The sequence below is a fragment of the Malurus melanocephalus genome, unplaced genomic scaffold (assembly GCF_030028575.1).
Source record: "Malurus melanocephalus ecotype Western Australia unplaced genomic scaffold, MMel_1.1 scaffold_2, whole genome shotgun sequence".
Lineage (NCBI taxonomy): Eukaryota > Metazoa > Chordata > Aves > Passeriformes > Maluridae > Malurus > Malurus melanocephalus.
Window position 1 is genome coordinate 6,406,560 of NW_026623234.1, and position 21,606 is coordinate 6,428,165.

The following is a 21,606-nucleotide window of genomic DNA, read 5'->3' on the forward strand; positions in this document are numbered from 1 at the left end:
AATGTCACCTGGACCACTACTATATTAAATAATATAATGTAATACGATAATGGAATGTTCTTAAAGATTACTTCCCAGAACTGTTTTGGGACAGAGCTCAGCATCCTGGCAACTCTCCAGCTGACAGAAAGCTTATTTCTCCTAAGCAGTGCCTGTAACCAAATGGCTTAGATTGCTTTGATGGAAGAGATGATTCCCTCCAGGGATATATGCCTGGCACAGTACCTAAGTTGACCTAGTAGTTGGAATAGGCAATGTTTTGGAAAGAGGACCCTAGACAGATCTTAAATTTTAACTTTCTGCAGACTTCTGGTGAATCCTTAATAAATGGGAAACCACTGCATTACACTTGTGTCCCTGCCCTACGATGAATAATAATTATAATCTCTCTGGTCTCCATTCCTCTTCCTTTTCTCTTTCAGCCCAGATTTGGAAAGTTTTATTTTGTCAAAAAGTTGAGCAAGAGAGATTTTGGTTGTCTTTTTACTTTTACTAGTTCAGCCCACTAGCTCAGGAAGATTGCCATTTCTACTTCTGTTAACATCTCATGAACATCACTCCTTCCATTATTCGTTATCAAATTGTTTTGCTAGTTTCCTCCCTTTTATTGCTTTGACAGTACTGTGTTTTAATAATCTTTAGTTGAATTTCTTCTGAATGTATAGATGCAAAGAATGGGGATGCAGGCTTMGTTTTGGTGGTGGTTGTTCGTGTTTTTTAGAGGGATAGAGGATGCCYGAGGGGAGACAAGACCTTTGAGAGGGAGAAAACTATGAGAAGACAAAGCTGACATTACTATCAGACACGGAGAAAACTTCTTTGTTTCATTCTGCTCTTGTTGACGCCTAATTTACACTGGAGCAATTTCGTGAACTTCAGTCGATTTACTTCTGAGAGTGAGATCAGGATTGACACCTCTTAAATCACTTGGGTCATGCYCCATAATTCATTTGCAAGCTCCTTTAATTAGTTTCAGGTAARCCCAGACTTCCTGGAGTTCGCTGCCTCCCCAGGAATGGGCTCTGCCTGCTCCCTGCCGCGCTCCGGGGTCCAGCCTCCCGCTTGTGTCTCATCGCAGGGCTAAGTGTCCGGTGAAACGCGGGTCAGGGCTCTTCCCCCAYGCGGCTCTCTGTGCCGGACGGAGGCGGGGGCCCGGCTCCCCACAAGTTGCTCTGTGGGAGAGAGGAGCAGGGYTGTGCAGGGCCGGGCGGGCGGTCCGGCCGCCGTGCGTTATGTAAGGGCGCAGGGGCTGCGGGCCGGGATGACTGACAGAGAGAGCGAAATTCCTGGGGGAGGGGGAGCGGGAGCGGCGCTGCCCTGAAGCCGCTGCCAGAACCGGCGGCTCACGGAGACCTGGCGGGGAGCGTGGCTGTGGAGAAAGGGAAGCGGCAGGGGAAGGACGCCGCCGGGCAGCGTGCGGAGCGAGCGGGCGGCGGGGGCTCGTTCCCCCGGCGGGGCTCGCCGCCTGGGAAACGGGGGGGCAGCGGCGACGTTGCGAGGGGACGAGGAGGGAGCCCGGCTTTCCCTCTCCCGGTGCGGCGTGTTCGAACCGGGGCCGGAGCGCGGTGGGGAAGTGCCGTCCCGGCCGCGCTGGAGCCCGGCGTGCCCCCCGGAGCTGCGGCGGCCCCGGCGGCGGCGCTGCCCCTTTAAGACCTGCTCGCCGCCAGTTCCAGGGAGAGGGAGTGACCTCTGGGCTTTGACAGCTCCCCTAATAACTAGCAGCGCCCCGGCCCCGCCCCCGCCGCGCCATTGGCTGGCGGGCCGGTATGCCGCGCTGCCATTGGCTGGCCGCTTCCCCTGAGCGAACCTTTAGAACTCCGAGACACAATATTCTGTTACATTGTAGCAAAATGGCGACTGTCATTCACAACCCCCTGAAAGCGTAAGTAGGAATCAAAAATGTACATATTCCGCGTGGTTTAAATATGAAAAAAGGCGCCTTTCCGGCGCCGACTGCCAGCCGGAGCCGGGTGCCGGCAGCCTCCCGGCGGGTCCCTCCTCCCGCCCTCCTTTCTGCCCCAGCGGCTCGCTCGTTTTTTTGTGCAACACATCCCCACGGCTCGCGCCGAAATTAACGAGGAAAAAATTGTTGGGTTAATTGGCGCCCGGGCRCGGGGCGGGGGGAGAAGGGGCGGCGGGCGGCGGCGGGGAGCCCTCCCGGCGCTCCCGGGGCGCAGCGCGGGGTCGGCGGCGGCCGCGTCCCGCGGGGGTGCGCGCACTTGACAGCGTCCTGCCCTCGCTGCCCCGGCGGGCTGGCCCCGCCACCGCGCTCGGCGGGGCACGGACCGGCCCGCGGGGGCGCTCGGTGCCCCGTGCCTCCGCGCTCCCACCGCGGCTCGGAGTTGCCTCCGCAAATCTTTGGGGAGTTGGAATGTCTTGACGAAGCGGCCCCTCTCGCTTCTCGGCTGGGCGGTCGAAAGCGGGGCAGCTGGGGCTCTGCTGGTGCGTCTCGGCGCTCGTACGGGAGAGGGAGCGAAGGGGAGAGGGTGGGAAGCAGACTTGGGTGAAATGAATGACTCGGGACTGCCGGTTGCTGATTTTGGGCAGGAAGTCCGGAGATCTGTTTTGCATATGACAGGCTTTCGCTTTTCAAAGTGGCAAAGAGAGTTGATTGTGTTTCCATCTTGAGAGCGGGCGCAAGCCGCCGAGGGCTGCGCGGACGGGGTCTGACCCCAGCTCTAGGGAAGAAGGGAGGGAGGGAAGGAGGGAGGGAGGGAGGGGGCAGGTATTCCCACTGGGGAGGTATTCCGGGGTTCCCCGGCTGATTTCTGAGGGGGCACCACTGGAGCCGGTTGTCGTCTTCTGGATCGCGTCCTTTATTTTCCTTGTGGTCTGCAGCGCACGCCGCTAATCCCCGAAGGCATTAGGGAGAGTGGGATTTGGCACCGTATGTGGGGAGAGGAGCTGTCTTAACCTTTTTGAAACGACTTCCCTGCTAACGGGGGCAGCGCTCTTGCTAGTAAAGCAGGGAAGCAGAGTACCTGGCGGTGACGCTTCGTTTGCACTTTCCGGCTGCGCTGAGTGGGTGTTTTTATACCTCTGAGTTTTGTGAGATTAAATTAGGGCTGCGAGGTTTTTTTTTTTTTTTTTTTTTTTTTTCTCCCGCTCAGGCTTCTCCGGCTGGAGTTGGAAAAACACTTGAAGGTTTTTCCAGGGATTTCTGCCGCTGTCTCTCTGCGATCCGGAGGGAAAGAAAAGCCTCGAGCTGGGAAGGGGTGCTGACATGTTTATCAGCTTTCCTGCTCCGTCCTGGCGGAATARACCTTTGCTTTCATTTACTCGCCCTCTCGGGCATAAACATCCACGGGGACGGGGGGAGCGCAGTTGCAGAGGGTTAATCAAAGAAGTCCGAGTATCCTCATGGGTGGGTGGCGAGGGACTGAACGCGCTCTGAAAACCGCGCGGAAGAGGCAGCGTGACCCCCCCCGCTCCCCGTTCGACGGCAGGTTTGACGCTTGTGCTGGCGAGAGCGATTTCTCTCCGCGCTCCTCCCGARCGCCGGGCGCCGGCAGCGCACCCCGGGGCCGCRGCACCCGCTCCGCACCTGGGCACGGAGCGGCCGCGGACGTGTGCGCCGGTCGCGGCTGCTGCCGCCAGCGGGGAAGCCCAGGCTCGGTGGCCTCTGGGGACGGCGGGTGGAAGGCAGGGAGCTCCCGGGAGCGGCCACGGGAGCACGGCTGGCGGCCCCTGCTCCCGCCCCGGCGGCGGACGGGACCTTGCCGCCTCGCCTCGCACTTCGTGGCACCGTGGAGCTCTGAGCAGTCGCGGCGGCTCCTGCCGAAAGGCTGCTTGTGTCTAAATGAATCGGGACCCGATCCCGCTGCTGCTGAAGCCGGGGGGGACAGGATGAGGCCATTTATAATTAGCTCCCTTCTCCTCCCCTCGCCCCTGGAGGGTGTGAGAGGAGGAAACAATAGACATCAAGTGCTGGGTTCGCTTTTCTCTGTGTGCCTCTTAAAGTACTAAGGCTATGTGGAGGAAGCAGAATTGGTACTGGCTGTCTGACACTATCTGCAATTTTGTTGACAACTTGTTTAATACAACATTTTATAATTTTCACTTATTCTTTAAAGTTGCTGATCGGGAAACAATACACATGTAAATAAATTATGCATGGGATAAATTAGGACAAAAGCAGTAGGACACATAATAGGGGAGGGATGCAGTGTACAGTGTTATCCTCATGTGTCCTTCCTGACAATGAACGGGAGCTGAATGACATTTGCATTTCCTCTGTCTGCGTTTTGATTGTATCTCAGAACCCACAAACGCCCCCTACAGAAACCGGCCACACAAAGGTTTTGCTCCGAGATGGGGGACAATGTGGGCACTGAGAAATCCGAGCTCAGGTATCAAGCAGCTCCTGTGTGTTCTTGTGCGTTTAAAAGCGTCCAATATTSAGTTTGTCTCTGGCACTTGGGCACACGTGTGGTCTTGTTCATGCTAGACTAGTCTCTCTGAATAATGTTTTCCAGTACCTGAGCGTCTGTGGGAATGCATTTCATAGAATATCTCAGTGTGTGGAGTCCCTTATTAATGATTGGTTTCTCCTTACTCAACTCGCCTCTTTCTCTGTCCAGCATCCTCTTATCACTTTCTGGTTTTCTTTTTGGTGCTTTTATCTCTTTGCTCTTCTCCCCTTCACTTCCTTTGGTGAGCCAATCAACTTGAGACGACTGCCTGTTATTCCTGCCATTTATTACCTTGTTGTTTACCAATATGGTGGTACAGACAAAAATATCTAAGTTTAACAGATCTGCAAGGTAAAAGTGGCAGGTGTTTGGACAAGCACATTCTTCTTCATCTGTAGAAATGGTAGCGTTCTGACAGCTTTGATGGGACAGCAGTGGATTTGAAGTGCTCAATTTATTGTTGTTGGGTTTTTTTCCCCACTAGTTTGTGTACCTATCTCTGTTTTTTCTTTTCATCTTCCTCTCCTYTGGATATTTTAATGTGAAGACATTCGAGTGCAGTAGAAGAAACAAATGCATTTAAAAAGTATTCTGAATTACTTCAAATGTCAGTCAGAAATCTCAATGGACTTTGTAAACATTAATTAATTAAACCTCTCAACGCCCCTGTGAAGAAAGGATTATTGCCTTTGTTTTATGGATGGCTAAACTAGGACAAAGTGGTTCAGAAACTCTCTAAAAGATCAAGTCTAGAATGCAGCCGTTCARCTTCCAGTTCTAGCATCTAGTCTCATTTCCTCCATCTCTGCCTTATTAGTGATGTGCATATGGTACCATAATGCACTTAATGTAATTAACATCTTGTAATTTACACAGTCTTGTCTAGAAGCAGAGCTGGTTTCCTCCCACCCCTTCTCTGTCTTTACTCCCACGAATGACTTTTATTTCRGGTTGTCAATTAAACACACTAAGTGGAACATAGGTTATTGCCATTTCAGCATGTGAGATCCCTCATGCCATATAGCACTCTGCCTGGATGCTCACCAGAGGGGCTGTTGCCTCCCAGTAGTTTAGCAGTGCTGGTGCTCTCCCTTTTGCTCAGGACAGCCTCTGGGAYGAAAGAACCTAGTCCAGGCTGAGCTGCCAGGCTGGCTCACTTACATGCTGACTGCACTGCTGGATAACTTTRACGTGCTTGGGGACACTTCCTCTGTGCCAGGTGTTTGGGGAGCAGATCACCTTGGCTTTGAATGCATAGTGCTAGAGCTCATCTACCAGGCCTGCTCTGCCTCTGCGTTCCCACTGCAAACACACAGCAGCAGCTGGGATTTCAATTGCTATAGCTTCTCAGATAAAATTGTCTTGACAGCCAACTCTGACCTCTGGGCTGCCAAATGACCTTCCTTGTGATGCTGAATTCTGTGTCATGAGACACCTGTGAAGAAGTGGCCTGTGTCCACATCCCTGTTTCACACTGGCAAGAGACCAGCATGGGTCCTGGGGTCTTGTATGGCAAGAGTATTTCATTAGTGATTACTCTGGCTTGAACTCAGGCTGGGGACCCTTAACTCGAGGGTTCTGTATCCCATTACACAACCCTGAAACACCCCTATGTCCTGATTCAGTGTTGATGAAATTTGTTTTTTTTTCTTTTTTTCTTTTTTTTTTTTTGGATGTTGCTGCATAAGCATCTGGTTGCTGGTTTTTAATATTCAAGTGAAAATATAATGTGCAGTGCTGCTTTCAGCAGGTGGAGGCAATAAAATAGACGGACAGTTAGGTTGCCAGTTCAGTGTTTTCAAGTGATGTGGAGGTGATTTTAATGTGGCCTTGCAGAAGGGAATTTTCTTCTGCTTGACAGAACAGGGTTTGTTTGGCACATTAAACCATGTACCAAAATCTGTATAGCATTTCCAGTGTGACTCTGATGTTACTTAAAAACATAAATGAACCCTAGTGTGACACATTTCAAATCGAAACTGTTGTCCACATGAAAACTATATTTTCTGTATATCAGCAGCAGCTTTCAGAGAAAATAGGGGATGAATGTTACTGTATTTACACAGGGAAATGTAAGCATGAAATCAAAGTCATTGGAAGGCAGACAAGCCAAGTTAAGAAGACCTGAGGATACACTGGTTTTGAATATGAGAGGCTCTGATAAATGGCATGTTGCTTGTTACAGTGTTATGTCTGGTTCCACCAGTCACTTATGCATGATTAGCTGTTGCAGTGCTTTTGTAATTTTGTTTTGTTGGTCTTTCAGCCTTTCACAGTCTGTCCAGTGTGGATGGATGGAGGCTGTATCTCAAAACTACCACCGAAGAAACAGTTTTTAAAACATGTTATTTGTGATGTGTGAAAGCAATATTGAACTATCTGAGTTGTGCTACAGAGGCCCAAAGGTATGATTTTTTGGAGGGTGTGATAATTTCAAGGTAAGCACATGTCCAGTGGGCTGGATRCATGATACCCATTAGATGGGATTCACAGTGTCCGAGTGGGAATACTTTACACAGAAGTCAGGTACACAAAGCAAAGTGGGGATCTGTGTCAGGCTGAGTCATGGGTAAGGTAATGTGGCTCATCCTTTGTGRAGCCTAATGAAAATTGATTTCTTCCTCTGCTTTCCTAAAACTAGAAGCATGGTACTTGAAGGTTGCTCTCAAGAGCAGACTTTGTCCATCTTGTATATCTGTCTTCTGCAGCTTATAACTGTTGGCTGTGCCTCTGCTGTCCTGAAATGAGGCATTCCAAAACCCCCACTGGCTCCGAGTACACCTTCTTTTAGGATTGTAATTTGCCGAATCTGGAATTTTCTCACTCTGGTTTGTCTTTCATGTCAGAGCTGAATTTCTTTGCTCAGTAGATCAATTTTACAATCTTGGTATTTATTCTGGGCTCATCACTGTGTTGTCTGTATGTGATGTTGCCTTGAGCAAGAACCATTCCTGTATTGTTTATCCCCGAGGACTTGTAGGAGTGGAATGAATCTGTTCCGGGAGTTGATGTTTTTTTCCCTTGGAGAGACCAACCTCTGATCTGAGGTTTCCCTGTCTGGGGTGACATACTCCCATGTGCAGACAAGCAGCACCAAGGCAACRTTGCTTGAGGCCTGTTCCGAGGGCTTCATTAGGACTGTGCTGCTCTTCTGGCTTTGCCTGGCAATTTTGCCCAGGATGCAGAGACTGAGGAGTCTTAATCACTTCCTTAGTGCAGGTCTCCCTTTTTGCACTGGTTTGTTTTTTATAAGGAAACTTACCTCATCAACACAATCTAAAAGGAATTACACTTTTAGAATATTTTACTTTTTAGAAAACAAGAATTTTCAGATGGAAATGCTTCTTTCTTTTCTTAAAAGACTTCTCCACAATTTGTGGAACAAACACAAATATGCTGGACAAAGTGCATGAGAAGCAGAAAGTGGTTTTCTTGTCTTCTTTCTTATTTCAAAAGAAAGAACTGCACAGTGTGTTTTTACTGTCTAAACTGAGTGATGTGTGACACAAATATCATAAATGAGTGCTTGAATACCAAAAATTTAAAATCCTTATTTACCTTTAATAGCCTAAATTATTAGAAGTGTGATTCTTTTTTTCTTTTTAATTGTTATATATGGTTTATTTCCCAGCAGAGCATATTTTGACCACAGATACCCAGCAGATGTCTCAAAAAAGAATAATGCAATGTCTCAGCGGCTGCTGGCAAGCATCCTTCTCACACCCCCATCCTCTCCAGGGTATGATAACAGGGGTATAACAGGGAATGTCAGCATGTGTCGCAGTTTTCAGGTTACCTGCCTGAGCCGGGTGCGGTCACAGAGTTACAATTCCAGGCACATGGAAGGTTTTACTGGCACTCCAGCCCTGTCTGAGAGGAAGTTTCACAGGGAGCCAGTGGAGCAGCAAGAGCAGGGCAGGGACGGGTACTGATGAGCGTGCACTAGGTGGCTGTGATCAGCAGCGTGTGCTTGCCAAATCCTGATTCATTAATTTCATGTTCTGCTGAGCTGTAGCTGGGAGAGAGTCTCTTGCTCAGGTGTTGRTGGGAACACTGACTACATCAATGTTCTTCTGGTGAGAAAGGCTGGAAGTGATATTTAATGTCACGGTCTGTTGTGACAGAGCCGATCCAACCTGAGGATCATCTTTCCATTCATACAAAACSGTGAGTTCTATTAGTCTGACAACTCTGTATTTGCTTTCTGGTAATTTTTATAAATGAATATAAAATTCTAACTGTAACATATATGAAATTTTTAGTATGCAAAAGAAAGGAACCCTGTGTAACTTAGAGTTTCTCCCTCTTGTTTTTTCTCTGGTTCCTGCTTGTGATACAAGATACAAAGCCTTTGTTAAGACTTCGTGCTAAATTTTCTACCAASACATGGTTTAAGGCTTCCTGCCTTTTAGTTCACAAAAATCTAAATAGGTTGGACTAGGTGCAAAGAAAATCAGGTGCAGAGCAGTGAAATAAGGCCATGCCCTGAGTTGGTTAATTCCAGCCTGCCCTACCGCATCATCTGGCAGGGCTGATTTGATCTGATCAGATGCGGGCATGCTACTTCTGCCAAAACGCAAAGTACAGTGCTTATGCTGCTTTTATGCTTTGAGTTGGCTTCATGAGAGCCACAGGAAAATAGATTATGGCTGTTGGAACAGAATTCCCTTTTGAAAATGTTTTGGGGGCTTTTAATATTTTGGAAGAGTGAGTGAACACCAGTTCAGTGCTTTGTGTCAAAGGGCTTTGTGAAGTTTTTGGTCTGGTTCTAGGAATTTTGGAGTTTCTTGTATTCCTATGAATCCACAACCTRACATGACTAGTCACAGAGTTGGGAGAAAAATCAAAATGGCTGGAGTTATAGCCCAGATAATTCAGTATCCAGCAAAAMCAAAACTTACCGTGGACACACAAAGTTAGCATTATTCTTGCAAGGGAAGAGTAGTGTCTGTATTTTCATTCCACTTCCAATGCAAGAACAGTTTTAAAGAAAGTAACTCATGGATTTGTGGCTGTTCAGTTATTTTGGTCTTAATATTGTTTCCTGAAAGACTGTGTTCAGTCAATGWTGGGGACAAATATATTTTATGTTTATGATTAGTTTAAAACCTGTGCAATTTGAATAAGGAATAATGAAAACAGTGGTTCATAAAGGTATTTTACTGCTAAACTCCTTTGGTGGGCATCGTGTTTGAGTCTATGCTCCTGAGTGTTCAGAAAAATCAGTACCCAGTGTCCAGTATCAGAAATCATAACATGAACCCACTTATATCTACAAGCTTACCCTGATTGCTTTTGCCTGTTTTGTTCTGAACTACTGAAAGTTGCTTTGAAGACTGCAGGTTTTAGTGTTTTCTATGGATTGTTTATCTTCAAAGTTTTCAGTTCATTAGCATATGCCTATTGAGGTGAAATATGGATTAAATCAGGATCACAATTTTAATGTAAAGATTAGTGCATTTTATAGCTGGGGTAGAACAAGTTAAGAGGCATATGAGATGTGATGGGTGAGGGCTGGTGATGGGAACTTCTACTGCTTCGTCRTATCTGACTGACCTATTAATTTTTAGGATGTGCTTCTCCAAAAATGATGTGCCCCTCTATTAACATTGGTGATGTTACCCTTCAGTGATCAAGTGGTGTGTGGGTGAAAGTGATGTTAATACCTCCTCAGGCAGGATGGGGCCTCAAGGCTTCTCGCTTCTCTCTCCTCCTGTGCTGATGCAAATGAATGGGAACTCAGTCAGGCTGCTGGTGTTATGTCRATGGCAAACAGGCATTCCCAAGGTCGAAATCTAACAGAATAGTGGTGATGGGGGAAATATGTGGAAAACTCCTCTCAATTTTCTGTCACCAGACCCATTCTGTTTTTGTCAGTAGTCTCAGTTAAATGTTTTATCTTCTCCTTGCTTTCCCCTGCCTCCCAACCTCTTTCCCCTATTGACCTCTATGAGCACAGTCCTGGCTGCTGATTTATCAGGGCAGGCTGGCTCAGCACTGTGTGGAGATTGCTTTTAATTAACTCTCTTCGTTTTGCCAACCTTCAGGGAGCAGCAACCCTTTAATGATTATAATACTTTATCTGGATTTATATCCACCTTATGTGTTGTTTGTTGCTCTGCTTCCTCACATGCTCTTCCTGAGTAATTTCCAAAAATGAAAGGTTTGTTTCAGGTCCCTCACACAGGATGAGGAGGAGAGTTTTTAATGGCTTCTGGGCTGGGAGGATGGACTCTCTATGATCTACCTGGGTGTTTTGGAGGAGGATGGGGATTATGAAGTGATGCATGGATGGGGAATTTGAAGTGATGCATTTTGGGGCTGTCTTGGAGCAAGACTCATTTCTGTGACTTGCCTCTATGGACAGGGAGAGGCAGCTTTGTTTTATGTTTGCAGCATGGCAGATGAGCCCCTACTAAATTAAATCTGCCCCCTGACTTGTATGACATTGATAAGTCACAAACTTATTTTCACASTCACGTATAACTCTAGTGACTCTACTCAGCCTGACTGGCATGAATGTTGCCAAAATGCAGCTAACTCCTGCTGCATGAGTGTAGGTGTAAAGGAGAGTCTCTCTTTACATGCAAAAGGCTACCTTCATCTACTGTGAGTAGCTCTACTAAAGTGAGATTTTTTCAGACTGAGCAGAAAGCAGCTACATAAAATTTCTCCCACCTGGAATCCCCTCCTTACATATCCTACAATGAGTATTTCAGGAGGTTCCAGCATGAAAGAATTAGAAAAAAGATGTTATTTGTAATGTAAAGTATATGTCACTTTCATGCCAGAAAAATGCTTTATAATCATGCTTTAATTAGGCATYGTAGTCCCCTAGTCCCTTTCATGGTGTAATGTCCTCCATCCCTCTGTGGGAAGAGTGGCATGCACTGTCTGACTTGGTGATGGTCACGCTAGTCACATCATCAACCATTGACTCAATATTGCTTTGCTTTTGGTGTTGAGCATTAGTATGAGAGTGATGTGTTGAAGATGAGTGGGAGTACTTCCTTGGTAGCATTTTCATGACCAAATTGAGGAGTGGAAAAGTGAGTTAAGACTGTCTGCCTGGTTCTGACGGAAGAAGTTCACCAATAATTACTGTTAAATCATCTTTAATGGCAACAATTTATGCCCAGAGTTGATAAAGGCATTTTTGGGATGCGAAGACTTTGCCATGGGAATGAACCAAGTGGCAAGTACTTTTGCATTTCTTAATAGCTGTGCACCAGTCTGTTCAGTACAGTTTCAAAGTCATCGGTGTAAGAACAGTTTTACATGGCTACTTGTAAATATGTGTATTTAAAATGTATTTAATGTCCCTTTGTTAAAATGGCAGAGGAAATTAAGAAGTTCCTACATCTAGTCCTCCCATACTGAGGAAAATGAGACACCAGCTGAAAGGAATACGGTCGTGGGTGCTACTTATCAAAATGTTGGCAGCACATCACTGTGTAAGATCATCTGTGTCATCTGGTCTGTGGTTTGTGTTTCTGTCTTTCCTATCTTCTTCTGCAGTCAGCTTTACTTAAAAAAAAWAATTGTTTGAGTGTATATTTTTATGTGTTGTTGCTGCGATTCCACAGTAACTAATTCCTGGCATTCTCATCTGACCAGATTGCAAACATATCTGGTTCAGGTACCCATTCTGCTGAGTAGATCTGAAAGTAAATTCCCTTCTCCCATATTACTAACTTTCTAGTTTTGTTTCCACAACTAACTTATCCACAAAGGTCTAGGGTTAGAGGAGGCTGTCTCTTGACACATCTTCTGAATTCCTAACTGCAACACACACTCACCATGCAAAGTTGAAACCTGACTGGCCCTCAAAGGACAATATATTTCCCAGGCTGCTGTTTCCAGCTACCTTCTCCTCCATGTACCCCTCAGAATGGAAGAAGAACAGATGAGGGGTGAGCACTCTGCCTTTGGGAAAGGCTYTGACCTGAAAATGGATTGAATTCCAGCTGAATGGTTCCTTCCATTGGTAACAGAATTGCAGCCATGGGATCTGAGCTCTTTGCATTAATTTCATCTCTGCTAAACTTTCCCAGTCAATTAACCATGTCCATCTCCTGCTCTAACAGCCACATGTGCCTTTCCTGCCGCAGCAGSGTTTTGAAGCAGTAACTCCCTGCAGCCTTTGCTGCAGCAGTTTTCCTTGAGCAGCTTCCCTCAAGCRAGGTTATCAATCAGACCCTGTCAGGTTTTTTCCCTCCAATGCATCTATTTCCAGGGCTGTAGGAGTTTGACCTRTTGCTTTTGTCTTTATCAGCACTACTTTTTACAATAGGGCCCAAAGCTGTATGAAAATTTCAGTTTTAGTGTGTTGAGATTCTGCTAAACCTGGATATTTCTTCTGCTTTCTGTCATTTTGCCTCCCTTAATTTTTCATTTTGCTTGTCCAAAAGGCCTCATTAAGCTGTCCAGTAGCTCTTGTGTGGTTGTTCCAGGCAGCACCCGCAGAGCAGAGTTCTCCTGTGAGTACCTGGCTAACAGGATTTCATGAAAGAGCAGTGAGTTCTTGGAGGCTGAAGTGTSTGGGAGATGCTTAGCCCTGGGGTTTGATACTGACTGCCTTTGAAGGGAATTCCACACCCGCCTCTGGAAGAGCAGTTTGTGTGCTGCTCTGACGATCCCTTGGCAAAGTACCTAAGGTGCCATGAGTGGCTTGAACATGATTTCCTTGCCTGTTGTGCTGTGATCAAAGGTCAGGTTGGGCTAGAGTGCCTGTTAAAGCAAGAGTCCATGCTTTCTGTCTCAAGCGTATGGGTGGGTGAGCCTGGTTCTGTTTCTATGTCATGAAGGCTGCCATCCTAGCTGGCACTAATTGGGCCCTGTGTGGGCACTTTCAGACAAGAAGACAAAGACCAAATTGGCCACAATGGTTCAGTTAATGGAAATGTAGGTTTAAAAGAGGGTTCCTGGGTCTTATGTCCAGTCCTCTGGTACCATATCAGATAATCTCTTTCATAAACTGAAAAGTCCTTGTCTTAAATCCCCACTTGGACTGTTTGTTCCCATTACTCCTCTTGGGAGGGTTCCAGAACCCACTGCTCTGGTGGCTGGAAATAGCATTTTAATCCCTAGCCTAGCCCTACTTGTGACCAGTTTATTCCCATTTGTTCTGGTGCCAGCATGGAGTTGTTGGTTTAAATACTACTGCTCCCTCCATGATTTCCTCTCCACTATGACATTTGTGCAACACTATTATGAGCCCTGTCAGTCTTTGTTTTGTTATACTAAACTGTGCTATCTTTTYCTTTCCTTTGGTCACTGAACTATTTATTGTCTTTGTTGTCTCTGCTCCAGCTTGGATTACTCGCATTCAGCTTTCTTGGGTGTGACTAGACAGAGTTGTACTTTGTTCCAGGTGATGTTTTGTCCTCTAYGATAACTGCATTTTTTACGTCTTGTGGGAAAACCTTGCTTTTRCATTTGTTTGTGGTTGTATAGTGCTGCTGGTTCATTCTGTTATTCTGTGGTAGACTGATAATCTTAAATTTCTTCTTCTGTCCTTTCAGCTGTTGTTGAGATGAAGATGTGCAAGTTATAAAGTGAAATTTATACTGAATTYACTCCATCTAATTCTTCTTGTCTGATGCTTTTAATTTCCTTGATGACCCTTCAGCTTGTGTAGGTGGCTAACTTATCTCAGCACACACACTTTTTGTGCTAAGGTCATTCATGGAAATACTGATTTCAGCTCCCAGACCAATCCTTTTCGAAACTCCGAAGTAACCTCTCATTAGCCAATTAATGTCTCTGTGTCCAACCCTCTTTTAGTAGTTTTTCAGTCATCTCACCATTCTTTTAAAAATCCTCATCTTCTCCATTTTCAGGAATTTCTCGTATACTACTGCATGAAACATTCTCTAGAAGTCCAAATAGCTAAGAAGTACCTTATGGAAGCAAAATGTCTAATTACTCTGTCATAAGTTATCAGTCTTACATCTTTGTAATTTCCTTGTTCAAGACTGTTCTTGATCATTGGGTGCTTTAAAAATTGCCTGTGAATAAAAGTAGCTCCGTTAGCCTTACTGAAGTAATTTGCAAGCCTTGTGTTCTAYAAGAGTTAACAATGAATATCTTATTTTTCTTGTTATACTCTGGAAATATAGTAGCAACCATGATTTGCAGTGTCTGTTTAAAGAACTTGCCAGTAGATATGTGGTTTCATGTCGCAGTTCTTGGGCAGAGATTATTCAGAATTTATGCCATGACTGCAYAAATGTATTTCTGGCTTCCACCTCAGTCATTCCAGTGAAGCACAGCATTCCTTTAGTTCTTGGCTTGTACCTATATTGTATTTAATCTATGTACCATTCTAACAGTAAAACAGCTGAACTTTTCTCTAATCGCTTTTATTTTGATGCCTGAAGAATATTGCTGTTTTTAAATAGCTTTTGCATGTTCTAAGTCTTGACTTTGGCAATTCTCCCTCTTTTTCCTGACCTTTAAGATCCATTTTAAAAATTCTGTTACTACTGTTTTCTGCTCCTGAAGGGTGTCTGTTTAATTCTGATGTCCTTTTCCAAGGCAATTATTCAGCCAATAACTTCTTCAGTCTTTCCATATGAGTTTCAATTTTTGCATTTTTCTCTAGAAGAAATTCCCAAAGTTCTATTGTATTCCACCCTTCCCATGCTTAAGGAACAGGTTTGAAGTACTTCATGATGGTGATGAGTATTGTACAATTTTGTACCTATTCTTGGACAGCAGAGGACTTAGGCCATGTTGATCTAGAGAAAACAGGAGCATTTCTGCATAATATTAAGTTGTTTCACTTAATTAGGTCATRCCTAAGTGTGGCTTTTAAGATTTTATCAGTGTGAAACAATGTTGCATCTCTCACTAGGCTTGCAACCATTAAGTAGAAATCCAAATGAGCAATATTAAGTTGATTAATTTTTTWAAAATTACCTTATTCCATTTTTCTYTGATGTTATTGGTGTTATTCAGAGAAAACTGTAGTATACATGCACACATACATATATTAGGTATAATATAGGAAAGAAAGAATGTATTTACAGATGGTGTTTAGGCCAACATGGTATTGTTCGTTAGTCAATGTCCTTGCATTTTAAACATTTCCATATGCTCCTTACTGATTTATAAMAGTATGTGATTCAAATCTTTTCTACTGGTCAGTTTTACAAACTCATATAAATATGAAAAAATGATACATATATATATTTTTTTCTTRCTATAAGACTCTGGGAAGTTTTAAAATATTATAGCAGTCTTTGGATCAATCCATATCCCAGAAAGACCTTGCATAAGTGACCTAAAATCGTGTGATCAAACCTCTTCTTCCCTCCCCATCCCTAGAGAGATATTTGTAATTAGATAAAATGAGGACAGAATATGCATAAGTATCTGTTATGCTGGGACTCCTGCCCGGAAAGGAAACTAATGGCCTGAGCTGGCCATAATCTTTTGCACCCTGTGTACTATTGACAAGGCTATGGCTTGAGATGTTGGGAGTTCAGGGACAGATTTTTGCTGCTGTCTTAGGGTAACCTTTCTAAATTGACTGCTTTCCAAAACAAGTGGAATTGCACAGCCTGTATTTTACTCATCATTCATTGTCAGGGACATTTTTCTTGTAAGAAAAGGCCTGATTCTTCAGTCTCCTGCCTAATGCAGTGGAAGTGAGTTTAAATTACTGCTTCTGTGGTTCRGAAGTGTTGCACATTCACTCTGCCCAGATGTAAATGACCATATGAAGTGCAAGACAGTGGAGAACAAGTGGAGTTGTTGGTAAGTTTTTTCATTTCATCTAGCAATTGCTGCTAATCACTGGTTCTTCAGAGTGGACTTCTGTGAACAAATTCATCTCTCTCTAGTTTAATTAAGTAGCCCTTTGAAGCCTTTGTGACAAGTTGTCTARTACTGTGAAACTACACAATATAGGAGGATCAGATGGATGACACTTCAGGAATCTGGAGGCTGCTTTACGTACTGTTGCTGTTTTCTTCTTTCTCCCAGTGCATATGGTAAGTGTCAGCTTGCCCCTCACAAAATTCTAGTTTTACAGTCCTCTCCTAGATTTGTGAGTTTTGTCTCGTGACTTGGCAACAATGAAACACAAACCCTGGGCACTTATGATTCTGTTAGTCACCCTCAGATRTCCCAGTGGTTGCTAAGTCCACTGATGAAAAGCTTTCCTTGGAGCAGGTAGGCAGGATTCATGCTAGTTTTCCTCTCTTACTTTGCTTCAGTGTCCTTGGGGTAAATGTCAGTGAAAGTAAGAAGTGTTTTGATAAAAAGAGGGGCAAGGTCACATGAAAAGCACGCTCTCCTGCACATTCCCAATGAGGTACCCAGCATTTCCATTGCTTTGCCCAGCACAGCTAAATCAGGAACCGAGCCAAGGCCATACTGAAATTTGATTCTATTTTGAAATTATGTCCAGACTGGCATCTTTTTGAGCTGAGAAAGTTTGGCTTKCTCTTCTTCTCCACTCACAGTAATTTGCAGAGTGGGAGTTTTGGGGTGAATCTCTGTTTTCTGTGCTTACAAGGCAGCAGGAGCTTCTGTGGCTGGGCTGGAATGTGTTGTTTCAACACACTGAATGTGAAAAAAAAACCTTCAGCTTCATACAGACTGTGGTTTTTGTTTGTACTCAGTCAGTGTGATTTCACTGAAGTCCAAAAGTTATGCCAGTGTGAGACACAAACCAAGTCTATGTTATTTCAAGACAACTGAACTACCAGAGAAAATTCTTTTTATTCCACCCACCCTCCTCCCCCCCTTACTTTTTCAGACTTTCTGTCCTCAAATATTCGGTAGCGCCTGATGCTTATAATTTGGCAGCAATGACGACAGCAGTAGCCACCTATGAGATCCTTAGTGAAAGCCTGTGGCTTAACAGACAGGACAGACAGCAGATAACTTCTTAGTAACAGGGATGGGTCAGAATAAAATCCTGGATTTCAGCACTTCTTGTGAGCTTTGAAGATTGAACCTGGATCTGAAGTTAGATGTCTTTAATGGACAGGATCCAAACACCCACGTGCTTTGGCAGAGCTCAGATCCAAATTCTGTCTACCTAAACATTCAAAGTTCTGTTTTCATGTGGATTCTTCTACCAGTGAAAAKCAAGAGAAGGGATAAGACAGAAAATATGACACATTGGCAAAATTGTTTTTCAATAATATGTTTTTCAAAGTTTTTTCCATGAGGCGTCAGCAGCTCTTAAAAAATCACAGGGAGATCATACAGTTGTCAATGAGCCAGAACGGTTAAATGTTTTAAAATATTTGAGTTGGGTTATTCCTTCACCTTTCTTTCTCACAAACATGCCTAGTAAAACTCCAGTAATGAAAACACTTGCTTGGGGAGAGGGCTAAAATCCTTTTCGGCAAATAATGATGGTGACATTTTAATGGCATCATAACAACACTGTTAGCAATGGTTCAGGTTTGGCATTGAACTTATACACAACATTTGTTCTTTTATACGGTATTGGTATTACATAGTAAAAATAGCACAATTGCAAAACTCATTTGTTACTCTTGTGCCAACTTTGTTCAGCTGACAGTTGCTGTTTGAACTTTTAAAGCAATGTTTCATCCATATGTTAATACCAACTGTACAATTAATTCTCTCTGCTTTCAAATGATTCTCTAGTGCCTTACAACCCTGAATGGTAGTTACTTCCCAGTGTGAACTACCTGCAAAACTGCTTCTGTCAGATGAGCTGTGCTCATCCTGAGTGATTCCCTACACAGTGATGATGAAGAGCAGCCACTGCCTTTAAATTTCCCAGTACATTCCTGCACAGAAGTTTGTTGCAGGCACTTTGCTTCACTAAGCCRTTTCAGGATGGTACTATACAGAAATTTTCATCTTTCTTGTGTGAGATTTGGAGCTACTCTATGATGTTTTGGAAGCTGTATATCCTCAGATTGTTTTCTGTCTTTGAAGGATTTAAATAAAAAACAATCAAGAGGACAAAAAAAAAGACCAAGAGCATCCACAAATGAACACTACAAGTAGTGGTACCTAGTAACAGGGGGACAGCTGGCACTGAAATTCTCTACTAGATTACACTTAAACTAATTTTGGGTTAAGGGAGTAAAAAAATCAGCCCAGTAAATAGGGAAGGGGAACAGCTCCCCCCAGGTGAAATGGAGCTCCSTTGCGTAGTTTCTAGCTGGGAACAGGCTGACATGCAGCTAGACCTGCTGCTGCATCTTCATGGGAAGTTAGAATTCAGACAGAGAAGGCACAAGTAGATTTAAATTTAAAATCTTTTGAATTCTTCCTTGTTCCTACTGTTACATTTAAACTGCACATTATTTTAGGAAGGTTTTTGTTGTTTTCTGTGTTTACTTCTTGACGGTTTCTCATGTGGGGAACTTAAAATGGGAAAGAATCATTATGCAAGAATTTGTGTGCAGACTAGAACCTGGTCCCAGAGAGGGGAATCAGTGGGCTTTCACACTAGGAAAGGCATCAGAGGGGAATACACCTAGAGAGATCAGAGAGGAGCTAAAAGTGCTGTTGTTCCTTAGGAAGGACCTCTTACCTGAGAGTTAAACAGAGTGGTTTTGTTTCCTGACAGGCCTGCTCYGTTTCATCCAGTTTCCTTTTACATMTTTACAAACATAAAATGTGATAGTGAGCTTAATTGTACTGACTGATATTGACCCCAATCCTTATTAGTTCCAGGATCCTKCTAAGGAGTCCTGGAGCTGGTAGGCCTTTGCTTGGTTGGAAATTGTTTAAATGGTGATGAAAGTTACCCTATAATAAAACTGTAGCTACACATAGGGGACTGTGCTTGTGTGAAGCATTCTTTTCTGCTTGAAGTTGTCCACACACCTCTATAGCAAGAATTCTTACAGCATGTTTACGTGGGGCATCACCCACTCTAGTGGCACTGGTGCTCCTTGGGACTGCAGATTCCTGTGCTCTAAGGGAATCTGGGCTTCCAGGCGGTGCAGGCAAAGCTGCATTTCGTCTCTCCAAAGATAGGGGGTCAAGGCCAGTGCTATTCTGGTTATGGGGAAGGAAGAAGTAGGAAGAGCAGGAATGGAGAATGAAGGGAGAATGGGTACTGCTTCTCCTTTTCCAGCTGGAAGTGCAGGAAAAATGGGAGTGGCACATGCAGCTGGGAGCTGTCCTCCAGTGACAGCCACCAGGACGCTCAGTCTGGTGTGCAAATGGCTCTGGTAATGTTCATCTCTAGAAGCTTTTAAAGAACCTAAGCTGCCTTGAGAAGTCCTCCTGAGGCACACTTTGTTAAAACCCTCAAAACATGGGCTAGGAGCAACTGGTCAGGTCACCCATGGAGGCTCTGTGGGATCGGTAACTGAGCCTGTGCTGCCTGATATTTGCGAATGATCTGGGAAAGAACATGGAGAGGAGGTGGCAAACTTAGCTGATAATATTAAGGATGCTTCGTGTGGGAAAAAAACACAAGGCTGCTGCAAAGTGTTGAAGAAAAACCCCATGRAACTGAATTATTTGGGTCATTAAAATGACTGCTTATGTTCAGGTTAGATAAATATAAATTAAGATACAAAGAGAAAAATATCCCCAATTAATGTATACAGRAATGGGGACAGAACTGGTTACTGACACTGAAAAGTTTTGGAGTTATTATGGATCTACCAAAATACAATATTTGTGCTCAATAATAGGGAAAAATTATAATAAGATAATAATGAAGAGAAAGGGAGAGAGGAAGGAAGAGATGCAGGCCAAATGTTAGTAGTTAGTATCAAAGGAAAGAAAACAAACATCATTACTATGAGAATATATTTGACACACTACTGATCTTAAAGGTCTTTTCCAACCTAAATGATTCTATGTTTTTGTGATTCTATATAAGCCCAAGGTTTGAAGCATGCTGGAATACTGTGAGCAGTTTGGTCTTCCTGCGTTGCAAAGGGTACAATAAGCTGAAAGATGTACTGAGAAAGAAACAAGGAGGATCAAAAGGAATGACTTCCGTATGAAGAATTACTAAATGGATTTGGGTATTCCAGTCCGTGAAAAGATTTCTGAGAGAGGTTCATGAGATCAGAAACATCATGGAAGGGGCAAATAGGGGATGGATGGATGTTCATTCTCCCTCTTGAAATCAAAAGTTAGGAYRTCAAATGAGATTATCAAGAAGCTGRTTCAAAAGGAATAAAAGGGGCTACTTTTTTGCTAAATGTTAAATAAACCTGAGAAGCTCTTTACAATGGGATGCTTGGGATGTTAAAGTTTACCAGGGCCCAAAACCCATCAACTTTACGGAAGGTAGATCCTTCAAAAGCTGTTCAATTCCTTGTTACCTGAATCACAGTTCGCCAGAGGCTGAGAGGATATACAAGTATATTTCTTGCAGAATRTCATTATATACGTATTTTGTGTGCCTCCTTAGGGATTCCTTACTGGTCTAAACTGAAGACAGAGTTAGATGGACCTTTGGTCTAACCTGATATGGCCATTTTTGTTTCAAGGTCTTGGGCAGTCACACAGTACTTAGCAGTGTTGCAAGAAAAGCCTTGAGAAGTTTCAAAATAAGAGACCGAGACATGTAAGATGGAATTTTGATTACTGGCTGAATAACCAGAGCTTTATTTTGTTCTTTGCAATGTTTGCTCCTGCATGTCAACCCTAGGGGGAAGTTGGTGTGCCAGTTCACCCAGGTCTTGCAACAACCTGAGACAACCTGTTTATTAAACATACACTTTGGCTTCTGTACAGAGGAAATGGCATGATCCAGACTGGTAATGCAGAGACTTGCATTTAGTTTCTGCCTACACCACTGACTTTCTGTATATTTTCAGACAAGTCCTGTACCTTATTGTTTCCCTGTGCAAAGTATACGTAAAATCCTTTATGTATTCTCTTAAAGAGAAGTTTGAGATACAGGGTTGTAAAATGCTAAATAAGCACTAAAACTTGGGAGTGAATGCACAGTGTTTGATGATATTTTTTTTAATGGGCATTACTTTCAAGAAATTTCCTATCTCTTATGTCTGTTCATAGACCTCTCATTCAAACTGAATATGAAATAAAACTATATTCAGATTCATTCTAGAAGAAAAAAAATCTTAATTAGTTGTTTCTATTCTTATTAGTCACTCATTTGTTTGGTGTGTGTATGTGTGAAAGCTGTCGGGGTGAACCCCTGGGAATCAGCGGTCTGATCTGACAAGAGGAAGCCTTTTTTTTTTGTCTTTTCTGT

The 21,606-nt window shown here is 43.9% G+C and overlaps 1 protein-coding gene across 9 annotated transcripts in view; it reads left to right on the forward strand.

Annotated features, from left to right (window-relative positions):
* Window positions 1-21,606, forward strand: part of DPF3 (double PHD fingers 3) — a 169,244-nt gene that overhangs the window by 10,100 nt on the left and 137,538 nt on the right. For 7 of the 9 annotated variants that reach the window (XM_057366655.1, XM_057366648.1, XM_057366673.1 and 4 more), the window contains exon 1: window positions 1,817-1,882. The exons of 1 other annotated variant lie outside the window; for it this stretch is intronic. In XM_057366655.1, coding sequence (XP_057222638.1) covers window positions 1,851-1,882 — 32 coding nt within the window. In that variant the 5' untranslated portion in view covers window positions 1,817-1,850. Of the gene's footprint in view, window positions 1-1,797; window positions 1,883-21,606 lie in introns of those variants that run through there. One more of the 9 variants, XM_057366629.1, reaches the window with a different exon arrangement.